General features: G+C 39.3%; 1 protein-coding gene and 1 pseudogene across 1 annotated transcript; one reads left to right on the forward strand and one right to left on the reverse strand.

The window, feature by feature from the left end:
- The first annotated feature begins 2,377 nt into the window (after positions 1-2,377).
- LOC113108510 (mitogen-activated protein kinase kinase kinase 19-like) lies at positions 2,378-5,944 on the forward strand. The gene is given in 5 exon segments (XM_026271683.1): positions 2,378-3,322; positions 3,600-3,701; positions 3,834-4,451; positions 4,453-4,535; positions 4,883-5,944. Coding segments are annotated over 5 exon segments (1,818 nt in total). The 5' UTR covers positions 2,378-2,398; the 3' UTR covers positions 4,974-5,944.
- Positions 5,945-6,246: 302 nt separating this feature from the next.
- On the reverse strand, positions 6,247-15,626 carry LOC113108509 (cyclin-T2-like; annotated as a pseudogene).
- Positions 15,627-17,774: the final 2,148 nt, after the last annotated feature.

Consider the following 17,774-nt stretch of genomic DNA (forward strand, 5'->3'; position numbering starts at 1 on the left):
GTTTTTTTTTTTTTAAGTAACGATCAAGCGGCAGACAATGAGCCTATATTTGATAAATTTAGCCTTTCTCAAATCATCACGACTTGCCTAAAATAAAATCTATAGATCTAAAACAGTTCAAACTTATAACAACGTTTAAACGTTAGTCCCAGATAAACATGCGCTGTATCCAATAGTTTCTGCCTAGATGCTTGAGGACATGGAGGGGACAGCTTGATCACTTACATTTTTTTCAGTGTATAAGCCGTCATTTTTGCTCTTAAAGGTAAAAGTAATACATCATTCTTAATTGCAAAGGGTCTACTTTTATTTGTGTGCACTCATAATAAATCAACAAAATGCTGTGCTTTTATAAAATAAAGAAAACAAACATGTGCTTTCTGCCATCTCGTCTTTAACAGGATTAGAAAAATGAACAAACTCAATGAAAACATACCTCACAGACATGATAAATATATCTATAGAAAGCTTTAAACGACTACTTAATGAAATAAAACAAATCAAAAACAAAAACTCTTTAATTATAATCATAATCTGTAAAGATGCACTTCTCTCTAAAGGCGCGTCGAATGAGGAGATGACAAGTCAGGCTCAGCAACTTCATCTTTGCGACACAGACTCAGAAAACACTAGTTTATTATTAAATAATCAAATATCTCACTATTTTCCCCTGTACCTAGTGGTTTCCCAGTGCCAAAGCAATCAAGCATTAATTGCTCTTTCTGATGAGACTGTAAGAGTTTCCAAAAATATACAAGTAACATAAGAAGCAAGAAGGGAAGTAGTGCCAGTGTTGATCATTTTTGCTATCTAGAGTCTGTTATTAGGTTAGTCTGTGATCAGGGATACATCTACTCATATTGCCAGGAGCTTGCATTTCAGTTAGAAAAACTTAATTGATTATAAGAGAGTAAAGAACTCACCATTTTAGAGAACATAATCCTGACAGGGCTACATTTACCCCAGAAGTCTCCTCACTTGATCAGCTGTGTCTGAGAAGAATGCGTGTGGGAACTTAGGGTATTTTGTCATCAGAAGACCATGCATTAGAAGAGACCTTCACTAATACTTTGTAAAATCCATTAGGGAGAGGATTATTTACAGGATGCTCAAGGGGTAGTTTTCAAACAAACATACTGTATGCCTAAAACTCTTGCCTAAAGCTGTGTCACCAAAAGCGAGGACACATTCCCTTAGTACAGGTATCTGGAAGTAACTAAACTTTTAAGTTTTAATATCTGTGTTCAACTGATTGTAATGACTGAAAAGCACTGTTGAGAAGGTTGTCATTTGAGAGGCATTTAATAAAAGTTTTCAATTAACTACAGGACTTGGAGGTGTTAACACAGGGGATGACAATAGCAGACAAAAGGTGAGGAATTATTTTATTTTTTTTAACTAATTTCAACAAATACAAAAATTCATGCCCTTTAATGCCATTTTGTGCTGGGATTTCCAGACACTACCTACTCTATGTTCAAAGTCACCTAAACATCTTGCTCCGCTGGATAATATATATAGGAATGACTCTGCACGTTCAAGTCTTGAGCACCCACTGCTCTTAAAACAAAGTAGCATATTGCCCATCTCATCACAATCCAGGAGAAGACTGGAAAGGATCTCCAGGCCATCTTCCAGAAGATCCAGAGGCACCAGAACAGGCAGTGAAGAGAGCAACTCCTGCAGCAGTAGTAGCCAAGAAGAGGATGAGACAGTGCCTCAAGATACACAAAAGATTCATGGGGGCATAGATAAGTCTCTTAATCTGGAACTGGGGACATATTTGGATTTTCAGGACTTTGTCAGTTCAGTAATAAAAAATACTAGAAAAGTTATAACTTCAGACAACAAGAAAGGCTCTACATCTATCAAATCAGTGACTGCCAGGGAAGTCGAGGATGAAATAAGATGCAAGTCTACTAAAACAACTGAAAACTCAGAGGAATTTCTGAGGAAGTCCCCAAATATGGACTGCTGCTCGGTCTCTGAAGAGCCCCAAAGCATAATCAGACAAACACAACCTATAGACAGAGGATCCCATTTTATTTCAGGTGAGAAGCATCGCGCTACTGTGGATACTGATGTAGCAGAAGACACTCCAAATGAAAAGAACAAACCTGTTAAGATTATCAAAAGAAATGACAGTAAAGGCAAAACATCTATTCAGACAAATCAGTCATTCAATGTTCTGGCACACAGAAAACAGCTCTGTTCTGTTAAAACCACAAGGAATAGGATAAATTCACCAATTCACTCAAAGGTGCAACTCCGAGAAAGTAAACCGACCAGCCTAGTTATTACAGGAGAGTCTAACAACAAATATTTGCCAAGAGCACCTTGTAAAAAAACTGCACATGAAGCCCCAACAGCAATGGGGGTCTCTGAACCTTTTCAACACATGAAGTTGAGTGATGACAAGAAAGTAAGCGGTAACAGCCAAAACCAACTTCACAGAGATCTAAGAGGTGCAAAAGCATCCAAAAAGCCAGGAACAGGACCAGTACAGCGAACAAGGTCTGCTGTGGATTATGTCACTTACAACGACATGTTTCTGAAGATCAGTCAGGGAGATGAAGGTCCAGCAATCTACGAAATGTTTGCGACTCCAGTTTATGAAAATCTTAGAGTAGACAGTTCTGCGGAGAGAACCAGACAGGTCCATACAGCACTTCAAGTTAAAAGACAAACCAATGGAAAACTGAAGGGCCAAAAAACAGTGGAGGTTAACCGAAGGAAACAAGCTCAATCAGAGAGATCCAGTCGAGCTAAACACAGGCAACTCAAGCGGAGGGATACTGTTAACAAAGGAATAAGGAAAAACCCACCTTTTTCAGAGAATAAATGCCATGTCCTTGTAACTTCTGCTCGTGCAGCAGTCCAGCTGAATATATCCAAAATGCACATCGAGGGAGATGGAAGGGAATTATCAACCGCAGAGAGACAACATACTTCCATACTATCAGTGATTGAGGAAGTACTTTCCAACACTGTATCCAAAACTCTCATAAAGGAAATAATACATCAAGAACAAACTCCAATTGATGCAAGTTCCAAAAGTGAACCTGAAGTATTACATGAAACCAAATTGCCATCGCAGCCTCTTATCAATACCTGGACAAGTGACGGAACAGTCTCACCAGTGTACCAAAGCCTTCTAGATGAGGTTGGCGATGGACCTCTCACAGATGACTTGTTGAGGTCTTTGGCAGAGGAGTTGATCTCACTCGAGAGAAGAGATTTTGAAACACTCAAGACTGAAAAGGAATATAGCACAGAGTTCAAACATAATCTGCCTTCAAGATTTAGAATGTTTTTAAATGAGGTAACATTCTAACATATTCCACTTGTTCATCAACCAGCTCTGCTCCTAGATAGCACCTTTCCTGCAGAATTCAGACTACAACCCTGCTTTAACATGCTTACCTGTAATTTATTAAGTTATAACCGTAAAACTAACCCTGAATACCTTGATTAACTGCTTTAGATTTGTTTGACTGGGTTGGAGCTGAAATCCCCAGAATGGTAGCTCTTCAGGAGCAGGGTTGGCTACCCCTGCGCTATTTCATGGGCCATTACATTGAGTTTCTGTTGTCCATCAGGGTTCATCCTCAGGTGAACTGCATTACACCAATGGATCTTGCTCAGATGATGCCATCACATGGACAAAAGGAGAGGTTCTGGGTAAAGGAGCTTATGGAACAGTAAGCATTTCAATGCAATAATTTTAAAGCACCCTTCTTAGCTTTAACATAAACATTCATGATTTGCAAAAAGTTCTCCATGTATAATCCAATGTAAAGCTTTCACATCTTATTTTATATTACTATTCATAGGTGTATTGTGGGCTAACCAGTCAAGGTCAGCTGATTGCAGTAAAACAAGTGGCACTGGATGCTTCAACTTCAGAGATGGCAGAAAAAGAGTATGAACGCCTGGAGAGAGAGGTGGATCTTCTCAAGACCCTTCATCATACTAACATTGTTGGTTTCTTGGGCACAGCTCTCTGTGAGAATGCTGTTAGCATCTTCATGGAGTATGTTCCAGGGGGCTCCATCTCAAACATCTTGAGCCAGTTTGGACCCTTGCCAGAGAAGGTCTTTGTTCTATACACTCGACAAATTCTGGAAGGTGTTGCCTATCTTCATGCCAACAGGGTCATCCATAGAGATCTGAAGGGGAACAACATTATGCTTATGCCCAACGGAGTGGTCAAGCTAATCGACTTTGGTTGTGCTCGCCGTCTTAGCTGTCTTCAGACTTCAGCTGGAAGTAAGAGTGACCTTCTGAAGTCTGTGCATGGTACTCCATACTGGATGGCACCAGAGGTGATAAGTGAGACAGGTCATGGACGAAAATCAGACATCTGGAGCATTGGCTGCACTGTGTATGAAATGGCCACAGGAAAGCCACCCCTCGCTCACATGAACAAGATAGCAGCCCTCTTTTACATTGGGGGCTCAAAAGGGCTTAATGCCATCTCTGACTGATGACTTCACTACACATGCAAAAGGATTTGTCAAGGCTTGCCTAACCAGGTAATTTTCTCTTACTCAGAAATGAAAGGTTTGCTCTGGATATTTTGTGCTAATGCTTTTTTTTATAATTTTTTCGTAGTATATTATTAGTCTAATACTGTGTCTACACCAGATGCGACAAAGTGACGATTAAACATCAGTTAAACTTTGTTTTCAGTACATCATAAATAGAACGAGGCATCAGTTTACTGTGGGGGATTTGTCGTGTCGCATCCAGTGTCATTGATTATAATGGGTTCTGCGGTATTTTTTTGCACCGTGCTGCTCGGATCCGGTGTAGACATGGTGTAAGTTCTCCACACACTATCCTTTTTCATATAACAGTGAAACAATTTTCCTCTTTGCAGAGATCCAAAGCAACGACCTTCAGCAGAGGAACTGTTAAGACATGCATTCCTCTCTCATCACAGCCAAGCCTGCAGTAGGCAAATGAACTGAAAACTTAATTCACCAAATCAAAAAGTGACTTTTAAAAACAATTGTGAGGCAACAATTTAACATGGAGAAAAATGTAATTTATAACAGTGAATTAGTCTGGAACTGGAAATAGTCAGATGTGCCAATAAGTTCTTAATGCAATAAATGATCACATAAAGACTGAGGTTAAGGTAGTGGAAACCATGGAATTTTTTATTAAATCTAAATAATAAAAAAAAAAAAAGTAGTGCCAGGGTTTGCACTTGCCTTATCCAACTGCAATTCAGCGATCCATAGTAAAATGATGATTTTACAATGCTGGCCTCATTTACCAATATCTTCACACTAAAAAGTATCAAAAAAAAAAAAAAAATGAAAACCATTCATCCGTATTCAGAAATAATGTTAAGGGCCTGTGAAAGCCCAGATCTCTTTGGGTAAGTACTGTGATAATGAACTCAATCTCCTTTTACTCACGTATGTTTCTGGTCATTTATTAAAGGCTACTGCTTCAAGCCAAGAAATATATAAAATGCACTTCACAGCGAAGGTTATGTAAACTTCATAGAACTATACTTTTTGAGGCACAGCCTTTGGCATCCAGCTTAAGGTCATCTTGACGTTCAAAAAAGGTACAAATTGCATGGCCCCTGACAACATGCCAGGTAATTGGCAGGGTGTGGATTGCCTGCTAGTTTACCCTCTCCTGATAGCAACATGGAACACCAGTTCTAGAGCACATCACTGGAAGGCAGCGCTAGAATTCCCAATGTGATAAATTCTAACACTGAGTCACAAAACCCCCCCTACCCCAATATATATATATATATTTTTTTTTTTACAAGCAGCTCCAAACCTGAGAAGTTATGGTACAGCTTTTAACATACGAGAATGTATGTAAATTTTTCTTCACAATCAGTAAACAACTATCTCATCCCTTTCATTATTAACATGCAGCTCACATAGAAGGTATCAGATGAGGGAAAAGGAAACAAATAAACATTCAAGGAATTATGGAACTTAAATCTTGATTCTGCATTCCTTCTACTAACTTTGTTTAACAAACGAGAGAAGCGTCAAGTCATTTTAGAGGGTGCTTTCAGTCTTATAAATTTTCTTGTGGCAAAAACTTTCATCACTCGTTACGCTTTTATCATGATAAGTTTTTTTTTTTTTTCATTTTACTATAATGGCCCTGACATTCATATACTGGCTCAAGCATTCATACAGACTGCTCGTGAGGGAATACTGAGGAAAGCAGCAGTTATTCAGAGATGGCGAGACTGAACCGAACTGCCAGAAGATCGGGAAGCATTTTTATTTCCTTTCTCTTAATCTTCACATTCCTGTTTTTTCCTCTTCCTAATAATGAAATCTATGCTTGATTTTCTTTTATATTTTATTTTCTTTCCTATCGTTCAAGAGTCCATTCCTTGGGCACTTAACAGCGACTCAAGCGTGTCAAAAGTATCTTTGTTGTCTGTGTGATGGCCATTAGCTAGGCCGGCGCCCTCAGGGCCATGGCTCTCCACTGGTTTCCTGTCCAGTTTCACTAGGGTGCTGAGATGTTCGTAGCCCACCTGGTATGTGACAGGGGGAGGGGGAAGGGAAGGTTAAGAACAGAGCTGTGAGAAGACACACACTGCTGAACAGAGGAACAATGAGAGGAACTACCTGCACTGCCTTTGGAGCTTTTGTTCTTTTTGGAGTGGTGATTGTGGCTGGCTTCGGGGTTAACTCTCTTGCGTGAGGAACTGGAAGCTGAGCTTGTGTCATCGCCGCCAGAACCTACTGGGCTCCGAAGGGCCGAACCAGATGCGGGTGCCTCAAGGTTGCTCCTGCCGTTGCCACTATGTGTGTGCGAGTGGCCGTGTTTGTGATGGTGACGATGGGCTGAGTGGTCTCTGTGTTTCTCCTTGATCACAAGCGGGCTGGAATGTTTGCTCTTTGCAGCACCCTCATCTGAGGAGCTGTGCCGCTCAGAGGAGACCTTGATTTTCATTTTTAGCTCCTCCTTACTTGATCCCCCCTTCTCACTCTGGGAAGGTACCGGAAGACGCAGTTTTAAAGAGCTCCCTTTCTCGCGTTTGTCCTGGAGCTTGTCCTGCCCAGAGACTGGCAGCTTCATCTTCAGGGGCGAGGCAGTGGTGGCTCCTGCTCCCTGCTGCCCGTGAGACAGTTGGGGCAGGTGCTTGCGGTGATCTGTCTGAGCAACATAGACCTCCGTCTCCACGTTCTGCTGCTCTTGCCTGCGTTTCAGCACAGCCAGCTCAGCAGCGTGTTTCTCCCTGTACTTGTCCAGAGACATTTTCTGTGTGGGTGCTGCAGGTGGAGGATGGGCCATGGCCTGGTGCTTCACCCCACCACTGGCCTTGTGTTCGTGTTTAGCAGGGTTGAACTCTACACTTTTATCAGGCCGGTGTGGATGCATAGAACTGTGTGGGGGAAGCTCTTTGACAGAATACTGGTCTGAGTGCACTTGGTCCTGAGGCCAGTCACTGGGGGCGGTGTAAGTGTATGAGGTTCCTTGCATGTTGGCAATGGAATCAAGAGAAAGAGTGCTGCTTGAGTTGCTTGGCAGGGTCACTGGGAAAGATGTTGAGGCTTTGGAGAATGCTGTATTTCTAGAAACTCCGGGAAGGGCATCCATCAAGGCCATGTCCTGGGTTAATGACGGTCCCGCTAAAGAGCCACTGTCTGAGGCTTGACCATCTGATTTGGGCTTCTTAGCAGCTTGTGTAGCCTAGAAATAAACATCAACAACTATGTGTTATCCAAATTAACCAATGTAAAGAAACCAATTGCTTTACTTATCTAATCACTTACCCTCCAGTTACGAATCCTCTTTAACCTGCTAGGTGTCTTCTCTAATATTTGCAGAAACTCATGGGTCAGTTCTACAACAAAATTTGAATGAATATAAATCATGGGTGACAAGCAAATAGCACAAAATGAGACTAACATTATAATGTACAGGAATATCCATTTACCATCAAGCAGTTCAAGTGTAACTGAGCTGTCCACATACTCCCACCAGTGCTTGCCATCGGTGGAAACAGGGATCTCCCAGTTGGACCACTTGCAGGCCAGGTGAATGCAGACGCAGGCAATGACTGTGGGCTTGTACTGCAAGCAGAAGGTGGTGAGGTGCAGACTGCAAGAGCAGGACATTATGGAGGAAGAAAAGAGACAAAAAAGAAAGAGCACAAAACGATCAGTCACTAAGCAGATAGAAGGCACTGGTGAACATCTAGAGCAGTGCTTCCCAAACCTGTCCTGGAGGACACCCTCACCTTGCACATTTTGTATGTCTCCCTAATCAGACACACCCAATTTAGTTTTTGCAGTCTCTACTAATGAGTGGAATCAGGTGTGTTAGATGAGGGAGACACATAAAAGTGCAGGGCAGGGGGGGCTCCAGGACAGGTTTCAGAAACACTGATCTAGAGAATGCTATTATGGAAGCACTGAAGCCACTAATATATTTCCCAGTTGTGAGTAACAACTCAAAAATGTACCTGCACAGTTCAGAAACTACTTTATTTAGCACCATGTGATTTATTAACATTTTGCATTTTAGACATTACAAAAAAAAGTGTATTTTCCTTAAAAATGTACAGTTCATGCTCAGTAGTTTACAATGGGTACAAGATAAAGAGCAAAAGCCAACAATAGAAGGGAAGCGCCAATCAATATTTTTATTAACCTTAAAAAGCAGGACACTAAAGTTATCCATGTAAAGATACACAGATTGGCATAAGAGGAAATGGTCTATAAGGCCTAATGTTGGAGTGTAATCAGCCAATTCTGATCAGTAGCTGATCAATTGCATCATCCCTATATTTTAAAGGGGTCATATGATGCGATATCATGTTTTCCTTTCTCTTTGGAGTGTTACAAGCCGTTTGTGCATAGATAAAATCCCTAAAGTTGCAAAGACTTAAGTCTCTAAACCAAAGATATATTCTTTAAAAAAGTTGAGACTCATTCACAGCCTCCTAAAACACTTCATTTAAACATGCCTCCACATGTCTACGTAACTTTGTGGGAAGATTTGCATAACACCACCCAAATGTTCACGCAAAGAAAAAAGGCATAAATTTTATCCTCGCTGTTGTCGCCGCCGCCATGTTGTGGAGACGCTGTGTGTTTCATTATGAAAGTGAAGCTACTTTGTTTGCTCTTCCAAAAGAGGACACAAACTACAAATTAGTGGTTAAGTTGTATTTGCAAAACTGTTCCAGAACGGCTCAAGCCAAATATTCATGTGTTTTTATTTGTGATTATTGCAGGCAAAAATACTTGATTATGCGGCACGTTTTCTTAAAAAATGCGATGGAATATGCGGGATATTTTTGCAATGAAATTGCGTGAACTTGCAAAAACTGCGGTTTGATAAAAAAAGAGAAAAAAAGGTCCCCAACACCCTTTTCTCACTAGGCTACTACCTTAATGTAAAGAGTAATTTCTTATTACTTCCTATGATAAGCGAGCATACTAAATCACAGAATATTTAAGTTGCAATCTCTTACTGCAACGTAAATTATTTTACATACTACTAATATAATTACAACTGTAAGTTTTTGGGTACTGTTCTGTAACAAAAAAGTGCAATCTTACAACTGTAAACTTCTGAATGAAACTACAACAGTGTTAGTAGCCTAGTGAGAAGGGGGTGTTGGGGGAATCACCTTTTTTTCTCTATTTCATCAAACCGCAGTTTTCGCAAGTTCTCCCAATATAATTTGGCTCCACTGTCATGTAACAAATCGGGAAACTGCTTCGCGCGTTCTTTTGTGCTTATTTTTGTTGGCAAATAAGAATGATTTGCGCGCTTCAAGTTTCACCGCAGGGTTTGCAGATGATGTTCACATCACGTAATTACGTCACTTCATAAGGTTCCCATGGCAATAGGGGGAAAATGGCGCTTTACTTGTGTGAAGTAAACGCAACATTTTTCAACTTTCTGCTAATATATATATATGTATTTTTTTGCAACGAAAATACAGGGATTATGAAATCATGCTAGCCCCGCATATTTTGCTTCCTGAAATCGGCAATTTATGCGGCAAAAGAGCAGCGTATTTGAAAAAATGCGACCCCGTATATGTGGCCTTTGGCTGATTATGCATTAAATCACGCGATCGCATAATCGCGTTTTTCTGGAGGGACTGGTTTTCTGAACCAGTAGCCTACAATGGCAGTGTTTTGACAAATAATACTGACTCATAGCCTGTAAGTATGTTTTCATATTTAAAAGATATGCCTCTGCCGATTCAAACACGAGTTTTGAGCAGTTGAGGGTAGCGCTTGTTTGTCATTTCTGAGATCACAAATGTAGGCATAGTTTTATGTTTACGTGGCACGATGCAATGCATAAAAATACATTAATAAATCATTAATTATGTAATCAGTAATTATGTACCCACTTGTTATAACAAATACCTCGTTTGCATTGGGTTTTATTGGATTTGTCTCATAGCACTGGGACACACGGCATCACAGTATGGAAAGGGATGTAACATTTCTGTCACATGCTTAAGGTATTCGGCCAATCACAACGTACTGCATAGCAGGACAATTAGCATCCGCCTCGCTTTTCAGAACGATGAGATTTGTACAAATCAATTCGTTTCAGAAAGGTGGGGCAGTACGTAGAAAATAATGATGATAATTTATCTTTAACTGCATAAACACATTCCATTTCACCAAATACACAATCACTTATTTATTTTTAGCAATGTCATATGACCCCTTTAAATTTAGAATAGCAGTAGAAAGCATAAAACCATTCTATAAAATGAGTTTTACTTTGTGAAAAAAAAATCTGTGCAAGCAAAAAAAAAAAAAAAAAAGGTTTGTTACTCATAATCAAGGATGAATTTGATACTATTGACATATTACTGTACATTCAATAACAGCCATAAAAGCCTGCATTCAACAATCATATGGAACTATAAAGCAAACAAGCATATGGTTACCATCCATATTTACCACATAAGAATCGCAGCCCACATAATAAAAACAAAGCAGGGCTGTCTGTTTGGCCTCATCAAGAGCTTGTTCTTTAATCTCTGTAAACTTGTCTATATCTTAAAAAAAAACAATGTTACTATTTTAAAGTATGTGAAAGGTAGTTACTTGTTCTACTATGGGGAAAAAGGGAATGCATAAGAACTACATCATTAGTCCCTGAAGAAATATGCTAACAATCTTACATTGAACATAGTAGTGTTGTACTGACATTTGAGACAAATAGCATTAAACTAAAGCCTCAGTCAAAGCTGGATGGTAACCCTGTGCTACAGAACAGAATCAATGTTTGGACATGGGGCGAGAGGAGACTATAAATCCTAATGCAACAAAGACAAACAAATAATAACTGCAACATTCATAAGCTGCATTAGCAATAGGCGATCAGGATCTAAAAGAAAAGCAGCCTCTACTTAAAAAAAAAAAAAAAAAAAAAAACCTTGATGGCCATATAATACGCAGACCATGTGTTGAGCATATGCCACTCTAGTCCCATGTTCAGACATCGTATACAATGCTGAAGTATCCCTATTCAAACAAGGGGGCAAACACTAATGACAGCTAACCTGATTTAAAAATAACTACACAATAAGGGACAAACACAAACAACAACAACTAAAAAATTATATTTGATTAAATTAATGACGACTACACCCTTTAAGGACCTTTTGTTACACATCTGATACAAACAATTTTTCAAAATTATAATTGGTATAAAAATACATTTAAAAATAAGAAAACCAAACAGGTCCTTAATGGGTTAATTTGCAATAAACAAGGTATATCACAGCGGAACCACAACAAATGTCTATCTCAAAATCAATTCAGGCATTAAAAAAAAAACAAAAAAAAACCTTCTAAATAGTCTGAATACGAAATACCAAAACAAAGGTTCAATTATCACTTTGAGAATAACAAAATCATAGGAAAAAACAAAGGGGTCTGGGTACTTACCGTGAGGACTTCTATGTAATGTTTACATCTGTGTAATCTTTAGCTGCTATTCAGGCTACCAAAGCGTCTTTTTTAGACAAATGCACTTCTGTAACCGAGCAAACGTGAGGTTCAAGAGCACCACTACACTTCACATTGTGCATTCAACCCCTCTGTGCCAACAATGATCCCCCGTACAATACACCGCACTGCAACCGGGGCCGGTGCCACCGAACCCCCTCCCCACCCTGCTCTGAGGGCATGTTTGAGAGAGGGGGGGCGTCCCAGTAGCCACCGGTGCAAGGAGGGCGTTGGACACTGGTAGGGTAACCTGCAGTAAAGGAAGCTATAGTGTGCAGTCACAGTGCAACAAATGAGGTTCTGGATAACAACCTGTTGGTAGCCATGAAATAGGAAGTCTGTGCCAGATCCTTGCTTGCTGTGAAAGTAAACAGAGAGGGAGAGAGAATGGCAAAAGAATGAGAGTAAGTCAAACTATACATGCAAGTAAGAATGAGACACATTTACCCTCAATACAGTGAGGTTTACCTCTCCCTTAACTCCATGCTTAGCCATAATTCAAAAGCCAATAGTTTGATTCAAATATTAAGCACTGTTTTATATCTAAAGTTGGTTGCAGAGAGCATATGAAGGAAAATCTATACCTCGCACTAGCTGGGAACATTTCACTACATCAGTGTGTGGATGTTCAATTGTTATTTCAAAGCCTGCAATATAAAGCACATGAATTTCATTCAAAGCTGAATCACACTGCTATCAACACCTGTGGATCATGAAAGATAACCATGCATTAGTTAGACCAATTTGGTTTCTTTGCAACAACATTCAAAATCATAATTTAGTGATGATGATACAACTTTTGCTTTTTCTCTAAAAGTGACCCACTGTCAGCAAGTCTTCTATGTCCACTCTAATATTCAGTTGAGAGAAACCTCCTTTCATAGACTTACCTAAAGTCTGCAGCACTATGGTTTCAAGTATCACCAGCTCTTGAGCTTGCTGGAGGTATGCCTGAAGTTCAATAGACAATCATTACATGAGGCTTGTAATGTGTCTTTCTGTATCTTCAACCCATAAACTGAATTCTCTGCACTCTTCCAATTACAGGCAACATTAATTGTTTGCCACACAATTATTTTCTATTTTGTCTTTTTCAAGACAATTTTTCTCATTCAACAGAGATTTCTGTCCCAGCACTGACATGCTGGATGTCTAATGTCAGTGTCTCACTAGTCTATTTTCACTTGTAAGCCTCATTTACAGTGTTGCCTGGGAATCAAAGGGAGTCAAGGGTTCTGTGAGATTCACATGAACGGGAAAGAAATAGCAGAGGCATTTATATAATCTGTCTCCCCTCTGTCATTCTTAGAGGAATAGTTTGCTCAAAAATTAAAACTGCATCATCATTTACTCATCCGCATGTTGTTCCAGAGCCATATAAGATTAGTTTATCTTCAGAACAAATGTAGATCAATATTTCTGGATTTCTTGAAATGGATCTCTGTCCCTCAAGTGAAAGTTAATTCATTAAAAACTTTCAAATATGGTCAGGGGAACTTGCATGACACACAAGATCAAACCTCATTCATTGGTAGATCATGCATGTTTGAGCTTCTTTTAACCGATTAACGCTTATATGTGCACAACAGCTAAAATGAAATGTATTCACATTTATATGATCATGTCCGAGACTTGGATTAAATAATTTGTTTCATATGGATTTATGCTCACTCTATCAACTTTTTGCAGTGTCAAAGTTTTAGGTGAATACTTGAAATAGAGGCAAAAAAAAAAAAAACTGTCATTTTCATAAAAATATTTTCATTTGTGTTTTGAACGAACAAAAATCTTATGGGTTTGGAACCCAAGAGGTTGAGTTAATGATGACATTTTATTTTAATTTTTTTGGGGATGAAATAAACTTGCAATCACTGTGTGTGACAGACATGATAAAAGAGGACAAGATTTTTAAAAACTGTTGAAACTAATCAAAGTCAAGTTGTTTGGAGTTGACTAGTGAGACGACTGATTCTGTAGTGACAGGAGCTAAACACTCTTATGGATGCAAGTGTAGCTGAAATTATCCAGTGTGATGAAAAGGTTGAGGAAATTGAAGAAGAAATAACAAAACAATAATAATACTTAGGACTTACATTACTCTTTGTATCCAGTGGAGGTTCCTGGGGGTTTAAACACGCATGCGCTACTTTAATGACATGTTCGAGTTTCCGTGGTTGCTCTTCAACTTTTGCAGCCAGAAATAATGTCGTTGGGGAGATGGTCTGGAGAGGAAAGGAAAAAAATATCATGGTCATGTCAAAAGATGTAAGCATATTTTAAACAGTTATTTAGCTTAAAATGAAAATGCTGTCATCATTTACTCTTATGATGTTCCAAACCCATAAGACTTTAATTCTTCTTCAAAACACAAATGAAGATATTTTTAATTTAGCCTGAAAGATTTCTTAAAGTTCATAAAATGATTATTAAAAATGAGCCTATTTCTGCAGTTTAGTCTTCTGAAGAGACACAATTGCTTTAAATAAACAGATTTCATTTAGGCTTTTATTCACATAGAACCAATGAATTTTGTTCTCCGGTTTATTGCGGTGGTTAACAGAGTCCTATAACGCATCTATTTCATTTTCGTTTTGGAAACCGCAGTAACGGTTGCACCGAAAGACCATTCTCACACTCCAGGGGAAGCACAGGCTCATGAATATTCATATGGTTGAGAAGGGTATGTGTAATAGATGCAAGCAGTGTGGATGGAAACACTTACATTTCTGTGGAATTTGGTGAAAGAGTGGTTCATATAAAATCTGTGCATGTAAACAATGGCAGTATTTATTGTGAGTTGAGAACTGATGTTTAGGGTTAAGGAAAACGTAGTTACGTAACTTCAGCCATTAACTGACTGAACGTATTACGTATCCGTACGTATTACGAACACTTTACGTATTCGCATTTCGTACCGATACCATTTGCCAGAAATACCAATATTAATATTTTTAAACAAACGTCAAAATGTTTACATAAATCATACCTTGACATGGTTTAGTAGTGCAGAGCGGATTTAATTTTTACGGTAACCGGCCTGCTCGCGTGCCCCTGACATCACAAATGCGCGTGCTCTCACACGCCTGAGCTACTTGAACATAAACAACATAAATTCAAGGTACAACTAGCTCATTATTATGCTACATATATATTATATGTAAATATACAAATCGTACTTTAAACACTTGTACAACATTAACATTAATCAGCGAGCGCCTGTCCTAGACTAAATGCGCTCTACTACCATAAGGGTGTTTAATTGACAACCTCAAATAATTTCAGTCGCGTTCAGTTATTACAGATATTCGTGGTAAGTTAAAAAAAAAACTGCGAGATACAGAAACAGAAAAGTCACTGCGAGATACAGAAACGGGCCTGATGCTGTTGATCAGCGCGTCTAAAGGATACACATTTAGTCTCTGGCCCATGTCCTGAATAAGATTCGCGGCTTGCTGTCGATAAGACAGCTCTCTGTCCGGCTCCATTCCGCAGCGGCGGGACGGGGTGTTTTCGAGCTGTTCCCGGGTAAAAAACCATTTGGACGATGAACCCCGGCACGCCGCCATTACCGTCCAGCAGACGAACAGAGAACGACGGTCACGTATTTTCACATAAGTCACGTGCACGCGACGTAAAGTCTTTGACGTACGTCTCACAAGTTTCTGCTGGGAACTGTAGTTTACTTTCTTATTTTGAGGTTTTGTGGTGGTTGGCAAACCAGCTTTTGGTGCATATTCTGCCACCTAGTGGGATGGAGTGTGAGGCGATGATATCAAGGGAAATGCTAATAATAATAATAATAATAATAATAAGTAAAAAAAAAATTGTTAACTATTTATTATATACATTTGTTCTTTTCAGAAAATAAATGAGGGCTTTATGACAACTGTTTAACACGGACGGACGGATGGACAGACAGACATGGATAGATGGATAGCGGTTTATCTTACCTTTAGTGAACTATCAAACTCATCCATGGATTCAATTAATGGCTCCCGTTCCCCCAGTGGAAATGGGTAATCTGTGCCTAACATTATTTTATCTTGCAAGAAAGAGAATCCTTTAATACGTCATCGTTTATTATACTTTGTTACAGTAGCTGAACGTCATGGAAAAGTGGAGTGGTAAGTGGAAAGGGCATGTACTGTCACTCCTAAAAAAAATTAAAACAAATCTCGGTAATAGATATAACAATACACTAAAGTTTAAGTGGTCTGAAGATAATGTAAATGTAGATAAGTATTTTAGATATAAAATATTTATTTATTTGATTAAAAAAAAAATCACTGAGAAGTAACCACCGCTTTACTGTCTTTACCATACTTGTCCATCCAAGCATCTGCATCCCAGCAGTTTTCCTGCTCACTTCCATCCACTTCCACATACCATCCTTTTCCATCATTTTAGCTTCTCCCTTGTACACACAAATCCATGCTGTGTTTTTAAAAGGTAAAAATGAGCCAAATCTGACATTTCTGTGCCTATGGACTGATTTTCACATAGCCACATGGCACTATGTATTTTCAGCCACTTGGCGGCAGTGTGGAAAAAGGTCAAATACATACAGTAATTCAATGCAGTGGACTTTAGTCAGGAAGGAGGTGCAAAGTTTTTAGCATGACAAGCATCAGCAGTCAATGTTCATCTTGAAGTGCAGAGAATAAGAGTGGTAAATTAGGATGAAAATTATTGCACTTATTTAGTCTATATTGTTGTTCATTTATTACAAGGTACATTATGTTTTAAGACACAGCTTCGGGTGTGTTTATATATGCAGCAGCCGTATTATCGCGCTCAAGGTGAATGGGTTTTAGTCTGACATTTTACTGAAGCTAAAGCCCATGTGGAGCTCTACAGCTGCTCAGACAGGGAGTGCAGGGAAGGCCTGCTGTCCTCTTTTTCCACACACAAAAGCACTTCTTTCCTGCCAATATTGTCAAGAATGCGTGCTTTCTAGGAAGTCTTGCTCATTTTGAAAAGAAAAGCAGTGGACCCTGAAGAGGAATTAATGCAAAAAACTGGGCTGCTACAGTGACACACATCAAAATGTTTTAATAAGCATTATTCTTATGCTTATTCAGTGGATCCATTTTAGAGTTCTTCCTACTGCACTGGAGAACAGAATAAGCTGAGTATCCGAGTAGACCTGAAACCACCTGAGACACCAGCTGAAGCGCAGTACAGAACAATCCAATTACTCTAAAGGCCTGCAGGTATAAAAGAAGCTGGCAGATGCTTAAACATCCTCCTGTTCTGAGTGGAGGATCAGATCTGTCTCTGCTGCCCACTCATTCCTCATGGAGGTCGTAACATACTCTCACACACTCACGCTTTCTGTCTGTAAGCGCTCATACCAGCTGGATCTATGGCTAACCATGCAGAACTCTTTGTGTCCAGCTGGTATCTTCTTCGTTTTCAGTATATTAAATGATGGGGGGAAACAGAACACATTAAAACTGACCAAAATATATTAAAATCCAGCAGGGCAATTAGAAGCTTGTCTGAAGAAACAAGGAAATGTTAAATAATGAAAAACTGTTGAAAAATGTTACGAGCAAGGTAATCTCGGTTAACATTGGATAGCACATTATATAAAGATAACTTTCTCTCCTTAAGCAGTCTACCTGTTTCAGGTCAGACCGTTCCTTTGGTACAATATGATTATGAATATCAGTCTGCTGATAATGAGAGCCCAAATTGTAGGCCTGAAGATTTGACAACCTTGTTAATGAAATCTTCACCCCTTGTGTAGTTGTGAATGTTCAGCAGTGTGTG

Source organism: Carassius auratus, chromosome 9, assembly GCF_003368295.1.
Source record: "Carassius auratus strain Wakin chromosome 9, ASM336829v1, whole genome shotgun sequence".
Classification (NCBI taxonomy): Eukaryota; Metazoa; Chordata; class Actinopteri; order Cypriniformes; family Cyprinidae; genus Carassius; species Carassius auratus.